Genomic DNA, 21,867 nt, shown 5'->3' on the forward strand with positions numbered 1-21,867 from the left:
AATTGTATTACCTTTGAACTTCTATCACTAAATAATCTAAACAATCTAAAAATTGCCATGGACGTTCTTGGTTATTGTGGTGTAAATAAGAAAAAAAGAACACTGTACATGTGTGCACAGATGAACAACCTAGTCATAAACTTAAGCAAACACTGTTTTTATTTTTTAACCAGACCAGCATACCTCAGTGTGTCTCTGGTGAAGGCAGTTATACTCTTTCTTCAGCTCTGCTTCTCTCTCGTCCAATCTGTTAACTGGATGAAGAAGAGAAAAAGACATTTATTAATTACACACATATATAATAAGACAAAAATAATAATAACATATGATAGCAGATTTACTGTTAGGGATAAAAGTCGAAATCAAACTCCTCAAGTCTGTGGTTAATAACGTCTTGCACATGTTGACGTTATATATACAAACACATACATGTCAGAGAAAGTCTATGTCAAACTTTCTATTATCCCATAAAAATGTTTTGCTCACATGATTGTGCCATGTGAAATTCAGCTTGACACTGTTAGTTGCTGTCCAGGTAAAAGGGAATGAGATCATAAAAAAATACTATTTGTAAGCATTTACCCCTGATAACAAGTTGGAATATTTTAGTGGTTTAAATGATTGTCTATCAATCACTCTGAGCAATAAAATACATATTCCTGATAACGTTCATGTTGTTTCCACATTGTGACTCAAAGCACATGAACACACCAAAGTTGGAAGAACAACTTTACAACTTGGGAAGTCCGATCCTCCGACCGGCACCTGAACGCAGCATTCATTCTGTTGCACGGAATGTGGTGGTGGCTGCAATGACATCTGACAGCCAGCAGAGGGCCACCATGCATCAACCATAGATAGTAAATAATAGGCATCAACAAGGCCCTGCTGAGCTACACTGCCCTGGATCACTCACTCAGCTACTACTACTATACCTCACTTTCATCATCATTTATATTCAACCCATTGTAAAAAAATATTCAATCAAACACTCAACTAAATCAAAAGCTGATTTAATTTGGACTTTTCTAATTATTGTGTACGTTGAAATCTATGCAAACAGCTGTTTATGTTGGTTTAACAGGTTCTTGGCATGGCTACAGTTAAATGTATGTGTTTTTATAATAATAAAAAAAGGTCAACGAAACCTCAAGATGTGGGACGGAACTGACACCGTCTCCTTATAAGCTGCAGATAGATAGTGGAACAAGTAAAAGCCATACTTTTCTCCTGTGTGGTTGTAAAAAGATGCCATGATTTTGAATTTGTATTTTTGTTCACAGAGCCACGTAGTTCTAGTTCTTCTCTTTGTGTGTGTCTGTCACTTGACAAAGCAGCGGTGTAAGATATAAATGTACACGTATGAAGACACAAAAACACTTTGCTATCCAACCAACAGGGCCAAAAACATAATAATATAATATGTAATAAACAATCCAAACACACCAGTTCAACCATCAGCCTCAGCCAAATCCAGTCAGCAACAATGGTACTTCTGGTACGTCTTCTGTGGCACTACGGTGGCTCTAGTTTGTATTCAAAAAAGCATGATGACTGTCTTGTGCATTTTAAAATGCCATCCGAGCAAAAAGACGGACACTGACAGTAGCACTGAATCAGCCCTGACAATGTCGTAAAAGTGGCCATGCACTGAGGGTCTCCTGAGAGTTGACATACACATCCACTCTACCAGAGCACAGAACAGGTTTTAAGTCAGAACTAGCCCTTTCTAGAAATAGATTTCTACACCTACGTTATGAGTGAATAGCAACAGCTCAGACAGCAGCAGTGTAGAGTGATGATGTAAACAGTGATTCAGAGCAGGTGTCAGAGCGCTGATAGAGGAACTGGCGGTTGAAGAGCGGAGCAGAAATAACACAGGGCAGATGCAGAGGGGAGTGGAGTGGAGAGTAAAAAAGAAGTGATCATAAAGGAAAGCCCCACATGTGAGAGAGAACCTATCTTTGCTTCAGGTATCTGGAACATACTTTGATGTAATGCTTGTTAGGGTGTGAATACATTGAGTGTTCATGTTCAGATATCTTCTGTTGCACCTTTTACACAAGCTATTCAAAATTCTGCAACATATACTGAGGTAAATGAGACACTTACTGTCTCTTCTACTGACCAGGGGCCTCATTTATAAAAGGTGTGCGTAGAAACCCTCCCAAAACATTGCGTTCGCACAAAGCCAAGAATGTGCTGCGCAAAAAAAAAAGTTGAGATTTATTTATCGTACCTTTAGTACTTTAAAATGTAATAATAATAATAATAATCATTGCCAATTATTTTCCTGTCCATCAACAAACCAATAAATCGACTGATTGTTTCAGCCAAGTTTTGAATCGCTCTCCGCCAAAGCCCGGCCTCTTGAAAACTGTGCCAGTCCACTCTACTATAAGATATCCATAAGCGGAATAAAACAACATTAAAAATTAAAGGGGAAAGGGATGAAATAAGAACACGGATACACGGAAATCAAACTTGACAGTGTGTTGGCCTTATTCAAACCCAGTGTAGTGATCCAAACCACTCAGTAATTATGTTTGTGGACCCAATTTGCAGCAGACGGATGAAACTAGAAAGCTGCACTTTTTTTTTCTTTTTTTTTTTAAAGCAGGAAAAAAGTGGAAGTCTCGCATCGAAAGAAATAAAAAAAAACATTTGCTGAGCGGCCTTAAATGTTCCCTAAGCATGAAGGAGGTGTGTGTTATGGTCTTGCGGTGGAACAAACAAGCAGTCACACACTCACACACACACACACACACACACACACACACACACAGTCCACAGCGCAGTCATGCACACATCATGAGGGTTTCTTCTAATGTCCTGGAGACACTCCCATCTCCTGGACTTAACACTGCACTGGCCTTTTCCATTGACAGAAGGGCTTTCCTGCTTGACTTCAGTTCTTGAGATGTCTATTCTTTTTATCTAAAACGACAGAATGCTACTAATTTTTTTTTTTTTTATTATAAATACAACAAACAGGTTAGGGTCTAGGCTCCATAAATCCTCCTGGACTCCACACTGAAGCTTTCTGTGCTTGCAACATGTTTGGCCTATTCTATTACAGCTCATTTAACAGAGCTGGCAAGCAAACACTCATATTATGTCATGTTACTAAGGGCCTCCTTTATTCAGTAACATGGGAGTCCATCTGTCTCCTCTGGCACATCAGCCTAACACAGTCACAAGACCTGCAAACTGTCCGTGCTGCTCACACGGTATCGTGTGTGTTCGTGTGTGTTCGTGTGTGTGTGTGTGTGTGTGATAACCATTTTGAGTTTTTAACCTTTAAGAGTGAGGACAATTTTGAAAAGAGAGGACATTTTGGGCGGTTCTCATGTCAGGGACAGGCCTTTAAATGGCTGTTTGAGTGTTAAGGTCAGAAAAAGGTTCAGGTGAGGGTTACTGTAGGGATGGATTTTGATGGTTAGGGAATGCGTTAAGTCAATGAATGTTCTCACAAGCATAGCTGTACAAGCGCGCGTGCGTGTGTGTGTGTGTGTGTGTGTGTGTGTGTGTGTGACAGACGTAGAGTGCAGTGGACTTACTCTGTTCTGCATAGTTTTTAGTTTTTAGCTCTAGCTGACGCGTGTGCGACTCTAGCGCCAACAGTCGACACTGGAGATCTTTCTTCTCGCCATCCTGGGAGTCTTCAAGAACGATGTACCTCTGTGGATAAAGAGAGAGGGAAAGAACAGGGCCTTGATTATCTTTGATTATAGTGTGAATCTGTGAGTGAGGGGCTGATGACAGGATTTGTTCATGGCATCAACAGGAGAAACACATGCACATTAAAATCATCATCACCATCTTTAACTTCAAACCATCTGGTTGGGCCTGAAAGAGACTTAATTGTGTGTATAGCGATGAAGATACGATAACGGTGTTGATAACACAGGAAAAACAGAGTACAGTATCAGTCTTCTGTCCATTGTGAAAGTCATCTAACCTCTCTGCACAACAGGTGCACAGCGCACTGCTTCCTCGCCAGCACAACAGAAACCAAGGCCACAGCTACCGCCTGTGTGTGTGTGTGTGTGTGTGTGTGTGTGTGTGTGTGTGTGTGTGTGTGTGTGTGTGTGTGTGTGTGTGTGTGTGTGTGTGTGTGTGTGTGTGTGTGGACACACAGGATAAATTAACATATTAAGGCTAGGCTAACCCTTTAACCCAACCCACATTATATAAGAAATGCTACAGTATCAGTTGTAAATGCTGCCATACTGAGGAATACAGCCAGAGTTCTGTGGAGCTGATGGGCTTAATCAACTTTGTTTCAACTCATTTGGCGATGGCTTGAATGTAACTGTCATCCTCTAATATGAAAAAGTTACGCACTATAGCTTCAATCAGGAGTCCTTCTTTTGAGAGTCAATGAGATGATTAAGGTCTCCTGGCTAAAGTCACAGCCACAGGGTTGTAAGTGTCTCGTATATGGAGAGCATAACCGCAAAACTTCGGCTTAATCGGAAATCTTTACAGTAAAATGGACTCCAAATATCCTACTACAGCATTCAAAGCTGCAACATGAGAGATACATGTGACTGTAGGGGGGGTTGGTATTTGGAGATTGATTTGTATGTGTACAGTACATGTTACAACTTGTCTAATACTGATTTCTGCTTCTATGTGGCTCCTTTTACTGGAGGTTCAATATGTGGTTATTGGAAGGGAGGGGGGAAGCTGATTAGAGTGAGCACCTACAGTGTATCTATGGTTGAATGAACTGTACCTTGTGTACGACAATAATGTTAAAAAATTTAATAAATGAAAACCTTACATAGGATAATCTGGACCCTCAGAAGACCAACATGCACAACAAATCCTTCCTTATGATGATGATGATAATAATCATGATCAAATGTTACGTGAATATCAGTGGTCAGGGTCAGAGAGAATTGACAGCTGCACCAGACCCTAATCTGCCGAGCGCCCAAATTGATTCCATTCAATATTGGCTTGACCGCTGAGAACGGCTGTAGCCTAAAAATACTAGTAATTATTACGAATGCTATGTGTTTTATCTGGCTCTGTTGGTTAGTTGTTTGTTGTTAGGAGCCCAGCTATTGATCCCTCAGCTGATCAGCAGTCAGGTGTCTGATGGCCTGTGAGCATGCAGTCTTGTGATGTGGCAGCTCTCTGTGGATAAGAGGCCCTGTGGCCCTGTGGCAGGGTGTCATCTGCTAAATGATGAGGATCACCTGAGAGCCCTGGTACAAGCAGCCTCTTCTTTATACAGATCCACAGTGAGACTGGAGGTGTTTTTAAAAAAGGTATTTCTTCAATGTGCTTTTGTGAAGAAAGAAACCCCTATTGATCGGGCTGAGATATTTTTCTCTCTGCCTTCGGGCTCCAAAAAACTATTTCAGTGTAGAACACCTGATTTTATCAAGTGGAATACGACAAATACGAAACAAAGAATGGATTTGGTCTTATTCCCGAAAGTTCAATTATACAACTACGTTTGTAGGAATGAATGTACATCGGTACTTTTTTTCTCCCACCCACAAAAAGGTGGTGAGGGGCTTATCTAACCCAGAGAGCATCTTAAGAAGTGAGGAATTGGAAGCATTTCCCATGTAAATCTACTAAGAGCATTAGCATAGCACTGGGCTATAGATTATAGGCTTCATAGTGAGGGGTGCCCCTTAATCTGCAAATGTACATAACCTCAACATAAAGACAAGCCAAACAGTTACTAGTTTAAGGGGCTGCCAGGAAAATGACTGGAAAATAATGCAGGATCCTTCTTACAATTTACTTCTTATAGTGAGGCCAATTAACAGCATTCAAGACTAGCATACTGTTTGGATGACATGTCCACAGCCCCTATCTCCTCATACTGTATGGACACACTCATTAGAACATCTTGCTCTGTCAGCCTACAGCTCATCATATGACCGGGGAAGGAGCCTTTTGCTGCATATGACAGCGCTCCAGAGAATGAGTGTTGCGGCGCTTTAACGTGCACTCTTCACTCTACGCCGTGTGTAGAATGCTCCCTTTGTCCGCATGTGCAAACACACACACACACACAGACACAGACACACAAACACAAACACATGTGGCTTCAGCACAAGTGTGTGCACACACAGCCACACAGACAGGGCTCCACTGTGTTGGCACTCAATTGACAGAGAATTAAATTGACTGCTTTTAGTGTTTTTGGCTGTGGGTTCCCACTGGGACATTAGGGGAAAACTGTCTGGGGGTGTGACAGAAGAGCTACTGCTGCGTGTATATGATTCAATGTGATAATGACATGGATGTTTCGAACCATGCAACATTTTTTGTGACATTTTATGATGACACCCAAACCTACAGCATGCTCATACAAACACAGTGGCTGTATTCATTGGTTAAACAGAAAACAAGTGTTGCTAAATGCTAACATACTAAGATGCTCACAATGACAATGATGGTTATCATTTAGTCCAAACCAAAGTACTGCACAATCATACACTGGCCTGATGAGGGGGGTACATGAACAGTTTAGGGATTACTAAAGCTGGTACAGTTCATCCAGGGGGACGTGAATGTGTCAACATGAGAATGTATCTTGGTCAATGTACTTGACTCAAAACTACTAGTGTCAAAAGTGGTGGGCCGACCGACCTTGAGCTATATTCTCACTTTAGCATGCTAACATAGACAATGCTTACGCGCTAATGCTACGCAAGATGCATATGTCTCTGCAAACTATATCTGCAGCACCGGCAAAACATGGCTTAAAACTTCAGTCTTTTCTAGGGGCGCCCTTAGCTCAGTTGGTAGGGTGTCCCCCTATGGGCCTCGGCCAGCAGCGGACCAGGGTTCGATTCCAGCCTGAGGTCGTACTCTGCATGTCACTCCCCTCTCTGCCCCATTTCAACTCCGTCTCTACACCATCAATAAAGCATAAAAATGCCAAAAAATATCTTAAAAATTCAAAAAAATAAACTTCAGTCTTTTCTAATCCTTTGATCTGTATTTGTCTTATGTCTATGCTATGCTGCAGTATGTCACCATTTAGCAATAGACTGGCGTAGTCTCATACAGATTGCACGTGAATGATCTACGATGATCAATCAGCTGGCATTGTGGGTAAATTTATAGGCTGTGGTCTTGACAACCCTGAGTGGACAAAAGGACCGAGGGAAGTGCTGTTTTTCCCCAAGAATTTCCTGCCTCTCCTTTTCCTCTGCTCTGTTGAGTAGACAAACTCCAAGAGGCAGGGGCATTAGTCTGAGCACAGCAGAAAGCAGGACTACTTGGCTCATACAGTGTGTTTGTTTGGTCAGATTAATCTGCTTCTTTGCTGCTACTACGGTGACTTCTCGCCCAACTGAGCAGCTTAGTAACTGAGTCGGTGCCACACTCACGTGGTTCCACTGAGTTGGCAGTTGGTGTTGGGGGCACTCTTTGAATATAAACTGTCTAGAGCGCCTTTAGGATTACTTCTATTGTGAGAGCGTATAACCATGTGAGATGCAACTGGTGTCGATGTAACCACAGCTGTGTGTGTGTGTGTGTGTGTGTGTGTGTGTGTGTGTGTGTGTGTGTGTGTGTGTGTGTGTGTGTGTGTGTGTGTACACAAAAGTCCTGGATTACTGCATCTGGGGATATGATGACATCATATGATATATCCAGACTACAACGGATGGACCGTCCAGGAGTATGTCTACAGAATCACCCTAAACTTTCTTCCTATACTGTCAATGATATTTACAAACCATATCTTCAAATACATTTCCATTTTGCTAAAATGTTGTTTAATGACATTTTATGAAGTTGTTATAGAAGAACTAGGTGATTTGCACAAGCAATAGTTTTTCCGAACAGACACGGATGTGATCAGCCAACATGATGTTAATCATAATCGTTAATCATGTTGTATTTTCTTTGCTTTTTACTATTTTTTTAATGCAATTTCTAATGTCTAGTCTTGATGTTTTTGTATGCGCCTGTAAAGCACTTTGAATGGCCTTGTGTCTGAATTGTGCTACATAAATAAACTTACCTTGCCCTAATCCTTAACATCTAATGCTTGGTCAGACTCAGATGTTTGCCCTTGTTCATTTATTATTTGATGAGATATTTCCTGGTCTAAATCTGTCAATGTGGGTATCAAACAGTATTGTTATAATATGAAAATCAAAAAACACTGGAAAGCATTTTTAAACGATACCGCTCTGTTCATTAACCTATTCATGGCACAGTCAGGATTTCCTATGGCCATAAATGCCACATCCTGAACTAGGATTGTTCATTCAAGTTCCCCCAACTGACAGAGGCTAACCCCTACAGAGCGGAAGTGGAGTCAGAGGCTGACCTGTGTGACATCACCTCAGCGTAACACTATCAATAATCACACTGTGGTGAAAGCTATAGTGTGGAGTGTAGCGCTGGTTCTTTATGGGGATGAGGTATTTTACACACAGCAGCCAAAGGCAACAAGCCATAGCAGCAGCCCATAGCATACAAATGGGAAGAAAAAAAGTCCCAGGTGCTCAGGTCTAGCTAACAGCTTTAGCAACATGTAACGACATGACATCAATTATTAACACGCTGCTTTGTGACCTGTTGCGCTTGTCATTCAACATTGCACTGCCAAGTTAAATGTCAGCAACTGGGATAATACAGAGAGGAGTGGCACTAAACGCACACACGCACACACACACACACACACACACACACACACACACACACACACACACACTGCACTAACATTCATTATCATGACTCACATAAAAACCATTATTCCTTTGTTTTCCTAAACCATTAACCTCACAATAAAGGTTTGGTATATAAGTAATATTTCTAATCCTTTTTCCAGTCCGCACGGTGTTGGCCACCTCTGATTTTGCTGGGCTTAAATGTGTTGTGGCTGGAAACATAATAAAGCAGATTAAGTTCAGGGTTCTTAAAGGTGCTTCAGGGAGCGGCTGCTTGTGCGTTTAATGCCCCAAACATGAGGCCCAGTGAGGATTGAAAAAGGAGGAATACTATGTTTGAGCTAAGTACAAAAACACCTCCATTCAATTAGTTGAAAATATAATAAATCGATATTGTGCCACAAACCATTTGTTTATAAAGATAAAGGGGCAGTCTTGCATTTTAAGTAGATAATATATTTAGCAATCTTGGATCTGAACTTGTGTTTCGTCTTTTTTGTATGTAGTGTGTCTTCTTATATAACGACTATTAAATACATCTTGAATTTCAAAGTCCTGCACACAGTGAACGTGATTGGCTGATGAGACCAAACCATCAAGGTCTCACATGTATTATGTCATGCTCAAGCAGTAACATTCAAACAGACTTGTTTCATATTTGAACCTTGGAAAGAGATGTAACCAAAGGTTTGGAGCTGTGACCACACAAAGAGATATTCAGCTGAATAGAGCAGCAATCTAACAAATTCCGACCCACGACGTCAAACAATTATAAAGCCATAGATATTTTTAATGTGAAGCAAACTGTTGCTGTTGTGCCATTTGTTGCAAAGTACATGGAACTATCCATCACCACCTGCATGGCAAGGACCTAAACAATGGTTCATATGGTCATAGTAAAAAGGAATTAGCCATTAGGGAAGAAGAGTTAATTGACCAAATGATACTCGTCACTGTATGTTCATAGTGTGGTTACTTCTGGTTTGGTTTACCAGTTTTTAAAAAAGAGCAAAAATGGCTATTACGTACACACAGTACGGATTGTGGATTGTGAGGTGATAATCACTGGTTTTGATAAAACGTGAATTTGACAACAAGCATTCTCCAGAATGGCAGACTGCATCTTTAATTTCAAAACAGTGCTGTAGTTAAGGTCTGGTTTAGGTTTTCAGTGTTTCCAACGTTCTCAATGCCATATGGTATCATCAGATTTGATTATACAGGAGGTGTTGACATTTTGGGTATTACAGGTATACAGCTATCAACATAACATTGTCACTGTCGGTAACAACCTGCTGTGATTTACCGTAACTGGGACCATTGGTGGAGAGGGCAACTCATCAGATACTCAGTCATCATATCATATACCTAACAATAGGTAGTGACAGGGAGTGGAAGAGAGAAGGGCACGCACATGAGCACACTGTCAGAGCTAGGGTGATAGGCAAAAACCGCACTGATCCCACAGCTTTCCTCTCATTAATGAGCCTCTTCATACCACTGATTTAAAAACAGACTTTAGTGCTAGAGCATTTCTGATTGCATGACCACTGTGGAAAAGTAGCTGTTTTAAGGCTACAGCAGCATCATTCATCACGTTCATTTAGGGCACTGGGACAAAACTAGGACTGTCATTGACCTAAAAAAGCGATGTGAACACACTTTTGGTTGCACTGGAGAACCAGAGTGTGTGTATGTTTGGCACCATAACAACGAGTAGTGTGTGTCACTGTCCAAACGCAGACCGCACTGCAGCGATGAAGTATGGGAATTAGGTGTGTCGTTTAGCCTTCAATCATTAGTCAAGAAGCCGACTGTGATCACCGAGATTCAACTTAGGATTTGTTGGACACAGCAGAAAGAAAGAACCCGCCCTGCAAACAAATCACTGACTGGTTTGCATGTATCCGAGGCAGTGTTTTACAGTGGCAGTACAGTAACAGTGTGTGTGTGTGCCACGGTGACATACAGGCAGCTGCAGCCAAAGTACAGAGTGTGCTCCAGAAACGCTATATTTGCGACCCGGGATATTTTATTAACCCAGCTGGCCACGGTATAAACAGGGATTTTTAAAATCTTTTTTTCAAACATCAAAACAAAAGACAGTTGTGTGAGGAACAGCAATCCAAGTCAGCAAGGTGCAATTATTTAGAACAACATTGGCCTGGTAGGCTATTCCCTCAACTTCCCTCTGCCAAAATGACTGACATTTGGCCAGTGTGACAATCATCAAACACAAGTGTCATTCTCTTTCAACGGTGTGCTTTAAGGGAGACTGTAAATGTGCCCTATAAATGTTTATATTTCATTAAATAAAAGTGCAATTTCTCGACAAATGTGATGTCTAATAAATGATAAGCATCACGGTGAATTGCCAGATTTTCGGTTAAGCGTTTAATATTTTTATTTATTTAAATACGAGCTCTTTAATCTATAATCCGGTTCATAAATTAGTTTTGGCAGTTGTGCCCCGGTGGAACCCACCTCTTCTACGTTTTTCCTCAGCGCTTTCTCTCTCTCGTACTGGGTGACCAGCTGTTCGTTGTCCTCCTTCAGTAGCTCCAGGTCCACTTCATGCTCCTGGTTGACAGCGAACACCGAGTCCAGGTTCTCTAGCACGGCGACGACCAGCGGCATCAGCTGCTTCACCACGTCCTCGTCGTATATCTCTATGAGCCGCTCAAACTCCCGGTAAATGGAACTGGCCAGACCGGAGACCCTATCCGACATCATGGTCGAACTGCCAGAGTCGTCCTGATACAGGACTACGTCGTCCAACTCCATTTTTTCACTTATTTTTCCCAGCTAACGTTTAATGAGCTAGCCGCTGCTTCAAGCTTCAGTTCAGGCTGGGTAAGAGGCTGCCCTGCCCGCCTCGCTACTTTCGGCGCAACGAAACGGTGTTCCTAAAACATAGCTCAGTTGTTGGTGTGTACTGTACAGAAGAAGAGACACTGTACTTCAAAAACAAAAGTCTGTATTCCTCAGTCAGTCGCCTGGACCTGGACGGTCGACTTTTTGAGCTGGCTAGCCTAGTAGCTAGCACAACAGTGCTGCTGAAAAGTCTTTACTTGGCTCCTGATTAGTTTCCCTGTCCAACAGATGAGCTCCCGCTGCTGCCTTCAAGTGCTGTCGGAAAGATGAACACCAACACAGTTGATTTAAAAGTAAAGTAGCAAACTGTACAGAAACAAATACGTCGAATTGTAATCTCACAAATTACAAGATAAACATAATATAAGATACGCAATTCTAGTAAAATACCGAGGTAAAAAGTGCAAACAAAAACTAGGCCTACTGTAAAAACTTTGGAAGGTAACAGTAGCCGACTGTTACTGTAGCGGATGAGTGTAAGTAGACATAGGAAACGAACAGCTCAGTAGTTCATATTGTTAAAGCTAAAAGTATATCCCATCTGTTTTGTTGTCATACTAGTCTACTTGCTGTAGTTTGGTCTGACTGTGGGAGACCATTCATATATAGATGCTTCTATGTGACGTTTAGGGGGCGGAGGACAACCCGAATCTCTGACTAAAAGAAATACAGTTGTGGTAATATATTTTAGCATTTACAGATAGAATGGCAGTGTGCCCTACTTGTCATAAAGGTTTTAATTTTGTAAAATAATTTCAGTCACTGGCTTACCTTCTACACATTGTTACCTCCTTCTCATTCCTTTCTGTAGCAAAATTAGTTATGTTATGCCTGCTATTTTAATATTGTCACACAAATTCACAGCCAAAAGTAGAAATATATTGTAGGCAATCCGCACTTGGATTTACCATGTGAAGAAGGAAGAGTTTACGAGCATCACTTAAAAGATGTCATGTGTTGGTGACGGGACGTCCCACTTACGTCACAAGCTAAACAGGGCTGATGAATTATGGAGAGTAATAGTGACCTATTCAGTGGACACATTCCATAATCCCACACAAACACCCTCCCATGTATTCATATTGCCAATAATCAAAGATCAGTCCAATTGTTAAGCCCTATAAAATGTTCCCCAAAATGTTGTATACTTGCATTAAGTTCAACAGGTTGCTGAGGCTAGGAACAGCTTGTATTCCTCCCGTTAGAAAAAAGTCAGTGGATCAAAAGTGTGCTTCACAAAAGCTTTTATTTGCATCAAGGAGTCCAATGCAATTTATTGAGGCTGTGAGATAGTTACGCAGGCATCAGCTGATTCAAACTTCAATTTTATACATTACCTGAAAAAAAAAGATGAAACATCCATGGCAAGTAAACAGGTTCCCACAAAACATACAAGTACAATCTTTCTACCACCTACAATTCTTTTTTTTTGACAAACACCATGCACCATTCAAAATGCATTGTTGAAAATGCAAAGCTTTCCGTAAACACACTGCACTCATAACTTAACCTTTTTTTGTAAAAGCAATTCTGTTGACTTGTAAATTTGTGTAATGCATAGGCACTGTTTACCCTGATGTCTTAAAACATTGAACACAACACGGACTAACCACAGTTACTGTACAACGAAGACATAATGCTTCAGTCCTCACAATCCTGGATTGGGCTGCTGTTCAGTCCTCTCCACAGAGACGGAAGACCACATGGGACACTTTCAGTGACCTCCCACGCATAAAGCACACACACATAAAATATAGAACACTGACAACAAAGTAAAACTGCAGTGCTCTCAAATATTGTACACAATGCACATTCAAAGATCATGGCATTCAGTTGCTCCTGGAGTAACTCAAGACTTTAAAATAAAAATAAAATGATTAAAAGTGCAATTAAATAACGTCCCACAGCATGTTAAAGAATCCTGGTTCACTCGTTGAGATGGCAACAAGGTAAATCTCTATGGTTTCACGTCTTCCATTTCCATTACAATCCGGCGTCCAAATGTATACTCCTTGGGGGACAGACATAAAGGAGTCAGTCTCAGATAGTATTGTGCTGGCTGTGGTTGAGAGATGAGGGGCAGAGGGAGCAGGCTCTGTCTTTGGTCAGACCGCACAGTGCTTTCAGCACAGCATCGGGCATGTGATCAGCCAGCATCCTGGGACTGATCAAAATACTCCTGAACGCCGTCTCACTGGACCAGTCTGCACGGTACCGCACCTGGGAGAAACAGGATCTGAGCAGAAAAGACAAGAAGTGATTGAGTGGCATATCCAACTCTCAGTGGTGGTTTCAAAGAGTCTGAGGTCTCTTTGGTATAAAGTAGGACGATAAATTCAGAGTCAAATTGGCCAATCTCGTGGAGAGAAGCAATGCAGGAGAGTATACGAGTAAAGTTGTACAGAATTAGCTGGTTATATATAGAATCGAGTATTTTCAGCTGTATATTAATCCTATCAATTCTGTCTTTCTGTGAGCTACTGTATGATTAGGATTGGGCTAAGGGTTTGGTGGAGATTAGTTGCGACACAGTTTACCATCACGATCAGTCAGCGTTTGTTGAAACTATTGAGAAATATAATTCACCTGCGTCGTCATTTTGGAGAATGCAGTGTGCGGTGACGTTGAACTGCATTGCATTATAGTGTCAATGGTTTCTATTAAAGTTAATATTTCAAAATAAGTGAACAAAACAGAAAAAAAAAATCATATCAACACAGAAAACAAATAGCAAAAACAAATATCAATGTTGGTATGAGAGGCAAAAATCAGCCGGTCTATAGAAGCTTTCCCATAAATCTGACATCTTAAGCCCAGTTCAGACCAAAGATTCGCCTTGCAACTGCAACTCCTTACGACGAGACCCCCGAAACGTTCTAAAACTGGACCTTGCGATTTGACATGTTGAATCTTCTGCGACGCCTTGCAACGGCTTGCAACGCGCTGCAACGAGCAGTTCACACTGCTGCGATTTATCCCCCGCGACGTTCTAAAACCGTCTCGTCGCAAGCAGTTGCAAGGCGAATCTTTGGTCTGAACTGGGCTTTACTTCCACTAGGGGACACACACAAACCCTTTTCCAATACAAATGTGATATAAGGTTAAGTGAGAAAGTAGTCTAGACAGACAGATAGACAGGCAGACAGACCTGCGGGAAGGCCCATCTTCTGTAATGTGCAGAATGCGTCCTGGGGGGAACAGCGGTAGGTGCGTGGCGGTGTGGGCGGGCGAGTCGTCTGACGCCAGGCTCTGATAGGACGATGAGTTGCGGATCATCAGAGACTCCTCCCCTAGCAGAGGCTGGCTCAGCATCTCCTCCCTCCTGTCATCCATCTCTGTGGGGAAGTCGTCCGGGTCGCCACCAAACAGCGAGTACCAACAGCCCTGCAGCAGGATGCGGTACTGGAACACACACACACACATAAATGATGGCTTTGACTTAAAAAGGTAGTCAGTGATTGTGTAGAATGTTTAGTCAAAATCAGTGAATGTCCGAATATACAAACCCGCTACCTGTCCCTGTGGGTGTGCTAAAAATACATTTGGTGTTAATGCGCATCCTACGCTCTGTAAACTGGTATGTAAACAAAGGGGGCTCACCGTAGGTAGCAACATGCCTGTTTACTGTGTATTAATACTGAATTTTCTTCAAACAGTACAGCCAGGTAGCAGATCGTGAGGAGATATTCACCAATTTTGACAACAAGCTGAATCTCTCCAGAATCGCTGACACAAACTTTAAGATACTGATATATATATCGGGGGTCAAGGTGTTAAACTGAGCAAATGTCCGTGCTGTGAAGGGTTTTTACCTTGGGCTTATTGCAGTTGGAAACCATTTTGAGAATTCTTTTCTTCAGATCCAGCATATTGGGAATGCTCAACCTGTACAAAAGAAAAAAGAGAACAAAAACAGTGATTAGAGAATACTGTAAATGAATCACAACTTGTAAAATACCAGAGCGAAAAGTAGCATGTGACTGGCACTCATTTTCTCCTTCTGTGTGCCTGTTATTAACAGGCCAGAGCCAAATATAGAGTGCCCATCACACAGTAGTCTATAATAGTCCATGCACCACAGAACCATTCATGTTGGCCTTTTGGAGACAAGTGTCTGTGGTGCAGCTTAGCTTGTGCACAAATATATATTTACCTTCAGGTGAATAATGTCACAATAAACCAAACTGCCACGAGGATCTAGCCAGTATCAACATGTTATATTTATTCAGTGTGTGAGATGTGACTTTGATTGAACAATATGTTCTAATGGCTTCTAAGAACATACAGTCAAAAAGAGAAAAAAAAGCTAAATCTTACCTTGGGACCAGATCCTTTCCCAGCACGACCGAGACCACAAAGTCCTTGGAGTAATCGGCTAAAGATTTACTGTATGGAAAGAAATATATACAGAAAACCCTATTACAATGGCAGTTGTGTCTGACAGCATTGCAGATTGTATGTGTGAACAGTACATATTTAAGTCAGACCTGAGAAAATCATTAGATGGGATATTTCAGAGTCAGATGATATTAGGTCTCAAAGTAACACATGTCAAAACTGAAACATGAATATGTCTGTAACCGTCGTTATTATGTATCTTGATTATACTGTGAGTGAACATAGAATGAAACTAAAAATGGGAACCGATGCCTTATATGATACTTTTTTTTTGAAATCTTTTTTTTCAGTGATTGGGTGGCTTAGCAGCATTTCACATTTACAGAAACACTTGTACTTTAAAGCCAGGGAGCCAGTCCAGATCTGTCCACAGACAGCTGTTTGGACTTGCCAAAGTGGAACTGCACTGTAGTCTTGTAGCTTACCTCAGGAGTCCCCCTGGTGGAGAGAAGGCGTAGCACTGCAGAGTGGGGAAGGAGCTGCGCAAGAGGATGGCCAGCAGTGAAGCTGTGCCAGCACCCAGACTGTGACCGGTGATCACCAGTTTATAATCCTAAACACGGGGAAACATGGTGCATACATGGATTACTCATAATGTTTTGTATATCAAAGTTGATGTTATTCCTTAACTCTTTGTGTCTTGGTTCAGGCGAATGGAAGAGTAGAGTACTGTAAAGAAATCTACAAATACAGCAACGTCTGCTGTAGTTCCACTACTTACCGGTGGTACAACGGAAAAAGCCTGGTTCAGGATGCCATCGTTGACCAACTTCTTGTAGATGTAATCGGCCGCCTGGCACATGCCCTGCAGTCAGAGAGATGTACGCATTTACCTTTTAGAAAACACTAGACTTAGATTTTTTTTTAAACGTCCTGTCTGAGTTCATTGTCCACAGTTACAGGTATAGAGGTAAGACTGGTGAACACATCTGGATAGGACATATAGTTAGAGTGTTGTGTTAAAATGGACATTGACCTTGTGAGCGTAGCAGGCTCCAGAAACCCCGTCTATGGGCAGGTTCTCACATTCAGCAGACAGGTCTGTCAGCACGTCCTGCAACACAGACATTGAGTGTGAAATGAACAGTAAACTGGGAAAGTGATTACATATCAGAACCTATGTACAAAGTATTAAGTGTAAATATAAAGTTATGTGCTTCACGTTGAATATTTGGGGTCTATTGAATAAAATGCTGTGTTTCAGACTTGTGGACAAACAGAACCGAATGATTAGAACACTTTTCAATCAAATCACCCGAATGAACTGGGCTTTCACCACACTCTCACTTCTTCTTTTTCGACATGAGCACCATTCTAATTTCTTTTGAAGGGAGTGGCTCACCACATGAGAAGTAGACCAACGAGTGATCTATAATTAGCAGTCTCCCTTGACACGGTTTGTTTTCTATCAATAACCAAGGCATCTGTACTAACAAGGAAGTGATACTGAAACACTTAACCTATATACAGTACACACACACACACACACACTCACACACACACACACACCGCAGAGCATCTCAAAATAAAAAGAAGAGATACATATATGGGCAAAAAAGTCTAAATAAAGTCAGTTTTGTCCCAACCCACCTTCAGTGACAGTGTTCCTCTCACAGCCACCAGAACAGCCTCCCTCTTATGATCCAGAGCCACGAAGAAGGGGATCTCATAGATCTGCAAATAAAGCCAGCACTCACTCAAATGATCAACAGAACATGGACTAAAGTAATCTCATTTTTAAAAAACTAAAATAATTCCCACCTGGTTGTGGAAGCTGACGTGGATAAAGTCTCTGTACTGCAGACCGGTGCTGTGCAGGATGGTGGAGAAATGACAGCCGAGGTGGTCTCCCCCAACAATGTCATATTCGGCCGCTTGACTCCTACAGCTGATACACACACACACACATAGATTGACTTGGGTTATCTACTGAACTAGGTCTGAACCATCCTAACACAAAAAATACTACTTTTTATCTCAGTGATATTAACTACACACTGTCAACAATGCAGCAACATTGATGTCTACAGATGTCTAAGATGTAAAAGAACAAGGAAAAACAACTACACTGTAAAATATTATCTTTGCTATTGGGTTTTTCTTTGGGAAATAATGAAGAAAATAAATAAATCTATTGAATTTCTCTCCAATCCCTAACTAGTAAAGGCGTTTAAACTATCCTTGGCTCTGTGCCTAGAGTAAGCCTCAACTCTTCCTTTTTCTTCGTTGACTTCCCTGGTGACTTTAAAAGCACGTGGCATTTACCAGGAGTACACAAATCAGTAACTGACAGCACCTGGTGACATCTCCCCACTGTAATCAACTTGTTGGTTAGGCGGTCCCACTGACTGGGGTACATAGGGAGTATTTCGTACCAGTCTCCGCTGAGCTTGCAGGGTCCAGTGAGGGGGTTGGAGTAAATGTACAGAGGCCAGCCGTATGCTGCTGCAGCAAAGTGCATACAGTGAGCCGCTTTCTCCAACTCCGTCTCCAGGTCTTCTCCCTTCAAACAGTCAGAGGAGAAAACAAATTATGGAATCTATATTACACACTTGCGTGACTCATACAGCTTGACAAGTGTAACTGGTTTACAAATGTCCACGCCTGCTCCTTGTGTTGTATCAATATGAGAATAGGACAGCTGGACTTACAAGGGGAGAAGAAGGGCTGTGTTCATCGACTATGACGTCAGGGTCTCTGCTTTGATCCAGCTTATCCTGCTCCTGGTGCAGCAGAGCCAAACCTGCTGCTATGTCACTGGGGACCAGGTCTGTGTCCTGTAGGATGTACACGCACACACTAAAGAAAACATCTCACAATGGGGTTTGTAGCCTTATCACACCACACCACAGTCCTTATATATATTATATATATATATATATGTGTGTATATTTCACACTATCAAATTTGCTTGAGCCTCTCTTGATGTATCTAATGGGACTTAATGCGGTTTGCATAAAGTCACTAACAGATGTAAATACTAGCCCGGCGAGACCAGTCTGATATCACAAGCTTCACATTGGTTTCTCTCCGGCAGATCACTCTGGCCTTCCTCCGTTTGTGGAAAGCAGACACTGATTGGTTCATGTAGTCGTCAATCTAGCGCCCACTTTCAGTCAGTTAGTGGAAGGCAGCCCCGGATTAGTTCTTGAAATCGTTGATGTCAACTTCGTCAAATGATCTCCTGAGATATGGCTGGTCTCACAAAGCTAGATTGACGAGTACACTAGCCAATCAGAAGCTGCCTTCCACTATAAAGGTACAAATGTTAGTTCTGACAAGGGGCCCTGATTGGCCCGGGCATTTTTTATCCAAACTCCTAACAACGGAGATTGGAGAAGGTGCAGACTGATCTGCGGGATTGAAACGAATGTGAAGCTTGCACACAATCAGGCTGATCTCACCGGGCTAGTCAAAGATGGGACAGACAAAGAGGGTGAGATAAGGCGTCCCCTTACAGAGAAGTAGCCGGTGAAGAGCTGAGCGATGCTGGAGAACGCTGCTCGGAGGCTCTCGTCCTGCGGCAGACAGCAGCACATGAGCTTGAGGCGGCTCTCCCACACCTTGACGGCCAGGGAGCGAGCCGTGGAGAAGAACTGGGTGCCCTCGGTGCTCTGCTGGTCCCTGACCCCCAGCGGCCCCATGTCATTGGCCTGACGACGGGGGCTTCCCAGGGGGTCAAACACAAACACCACGCCCAACACAGTGGAGAGCAGGATAATCCAGCTGTTGGGGACGCACAGAGAAAAAGTCGCTGGATCAAAACAGCAGTAATAGATAAAGCTACGAATGAACTCATCAAACTTAAAAAGGTGGATTCAGTGATTCTAGAGAATTGTTGAAGAAAATCCAGAGGTAATAAGCAGCCTAAGCTCTGTAAAGAGGCATGTTGCTAGCATCGGCGTCACCCCTTGGTTTACATACCAGTTTTCAGAGCTAAGGCTGAGTAATAACACTGAAAAAAAATAGCACACACAAGTACAGGTAGCTGACCGTATCTGATCGTGGGGAGGAATTCATTGATTTTGTCAAAAAAAACTACATACCTGGCGACCACTGCTGCGATGACGGCGCCCACTGTGGCAGGATCGCAGCCTTTGCTGTCATCAGACACCCACACCGCGCCCAGACAGGCCCACACCAGCTCGGGGATGTAAAGGAGAGCGCGAAGGTAAATCAGAGCAGGGATGGAGCGCCGTGGGCCCGGGTTTGAAATGGTTCCTGAGAAACAATCAACAACAAAAAATTTACCTGTGACGGATTAAACGTTATAATGAGCTGCACCATAGTGGCACTACAATGTTACAAAGGGCGATGGAGTTAACCAATGCACTCATACTGAGACAAAAACTAGTATTATACCAGAACATGTAACTAACAATAAAGCAGAGGTTTATCATTCCTAACTTTGACCAACTGCTCTTTTTGCTGGTTCAGCCTTTTTCAGTTATAACTCTGTTTTGGATCTCACTTGTGTGCATGTCATTGTTGTGTTTTGCACTAAGAATAGATACTCTTTGTGAACTTTATGTCTCCAGCCAGTTTCCTACAGTTGTGTTGCGTGGCACAGCACACTTCCTGCTTTGTATATTGCGGAATAATCGGGATTGAGACACTTTTGCTTCAGTGTGAAAAACGATGCAATAGAATTTTCAACATGTGCTTTCCGCCCCTACAAAAAAGGTTTTCCACGTAGTTATCGTTGTATGTTCCACTCATTGACTGATGACAGATTATTTACCTTGGGCACTGACGTAGACAATAGCACACAGTGACAGGATGATGAGCGCCAGCACAACCAACAGTCCAACCAGGTACTCGTGGAGAACTCCTCTCCCATTACAATCGAAATGACCCTTGTGATAAGAGAACAGGATCATGGTCCCGATCCACCTAAACGGGGAAATAGCAGCAGAGAAAGACGAGGGCATAATCATCACATGTTATCATTCGACCTCAAATGCCTTCAGTTAATCATAGGAGTAAACAACTTACCATAATACACGTATGAAGAGCTCAAAGAAGCCGGGGAAAACCAGGTCGTCACTGGCGATCGCCCAACGCCGACCAAACACTACGATCCCAGGCATTGTGCAGGTGAACAAGCCGGACTGTGTCGCTGACTGGTAATTAACCTTTTCACCACAGTGAAGCGGCTCGGATTCTCTTGGACAATGGACACTTCAGGTCGCGCATGACTTCACTGCCGCAGCAGAAGCTGACACACTTGCTGTGTACGAGCTTTGCCCGCTGCTGACACATCCCACTTCCCTACGTTGCTCAATGGGTTAGCTGTCTCACAGTATAACCTAGCTGCACGCTAACGACAGGCACAATGTACTAGCAGATATATGTGTTCGCTTACGTTACCTTATTTTCACTGTAATATAGCATTCCAATGACACAGTTTGCAACATGCTAACACGTAACTTGACTAATATTAGGTAATGTTGCTATTGTGGATAATGACAGCTAGCAGAGGCGTTACCATCGCGCGACTAGCTCTAACATTGGCTAACTAGCTAGCTTAAGAAAATACCCCGAAGCTTTTTCCGTTAAAGTGATAGCTAAACCTGTTTGACAACACTGCTATTGTTCAGATAGTAACGTATCAACGCCTTGCTTAATTACCAACGTTACCTATACATCGCTCAAATTGTGTTAAAAGCATAACACGATGTTAAACGTAGAGAGCGAGATCGGTGGATTGGTTTGTTTTGTTATGTCCGTCCGCTAGATCTACCCTACTGCAACACAGACCACCGTACTATAGTTCCCGACCGTATCTGCCTTTTTCGTTATTGCGCGTAGTAGCAGCGCCCCCTCTTGGCAAGTTTCAATACATTTATACACGCCCTTTGTGTTTTATAGACTGCATTATTGTCAAGATAAATTGCACTAAATTAGGTTAAGTCTTTAATTTGAAAGACAC

At 42.3% G+C, this 21,867-nt stretch overlaps 2 protein-coding genes across 3 annotated transcripts in view; both read right to left on the reverse strand.

Annotated features, from left to right (window-relative positions):
• Window positions 1-11,738, reverse strand: part of spag9b (sperm associated antigen 9b) — a 36,222-nt gene extending 24,484 nt beyond the window's left edge. For both annotated transcript variants that reach the window (XM_080049334.1, XM_080049333.1), the window contains exons 1-3: window positions 11,148-11,738; window positions 3,561-3,681; window positions 184-254 (exon numbers count right to left, since the gene is read on the reverse strand). In XM_080049334.1, coding sequence (XP_079905460.1) covers window positions 184-254; window positions 3,561-3,681; window positions 11,148-11,447 — 492 coding nt within the window. In that variant the 5' untranslated portion in view covers window positions 11,448-11,738. The remainder of the gene's footprint in view (window positions 1-183; window positions 255-3,560; window positions 3,682-11,147) is intronic.
• Window positions 11,739-12,806: 1,068 nt separating this feature from the next.
• Window positions 12,807-21,673, reverse strand: daglb (diacylglycerol lipase, beta). The gene is made up of 15 exons (XM_080048791.1): window positions 20,931-21,673; window positions 20,677-20,828; window positions 19,982-20,156; window positions 19,394-19,661; window positions 18,587-18,712; window positions 18,311-18,438; window positions 17,697-17,823; window positions 17,526-17,609; window positions 16,912-16,989; window positions 16,657-16,740; window positions 16,361-16,488; window positions 15,855-15,923; window positions 15,350-15,422; window positions 14,686-14,939; window positions 12,807-13,773 (listed from the first exon to the last, which is right to left on the reverse strand). The coding sequence occupies exons 1-15, from the start codon at window positions 21,023-21,025 to the stop codon at window positions 13,578-13,580; spliced, it is 2,037 nt and encodes a 678-aa protein (XP_079904917.1). The 5' UTR covers window positions 21,026-21,673; the 3' UTR covers window positions 12,807-13,577.
• Window positions 21,674-21,867: the final 194 nt, after the last annotated feature.

This window comes from Ammodytes marinus (assembly GCF_949987685.1).
Source record: "Ammodytes marinus genome assembly, chromosome: 20".
In the NCBI taxonomy this organism is placed as follows: domain Eukaryota; kingdom Metazoa; phylum Chordata; class Actinopteri; order Uranoscopiformes; family Ammodytidae; genus Ammodytes; species Ammodytes marinus.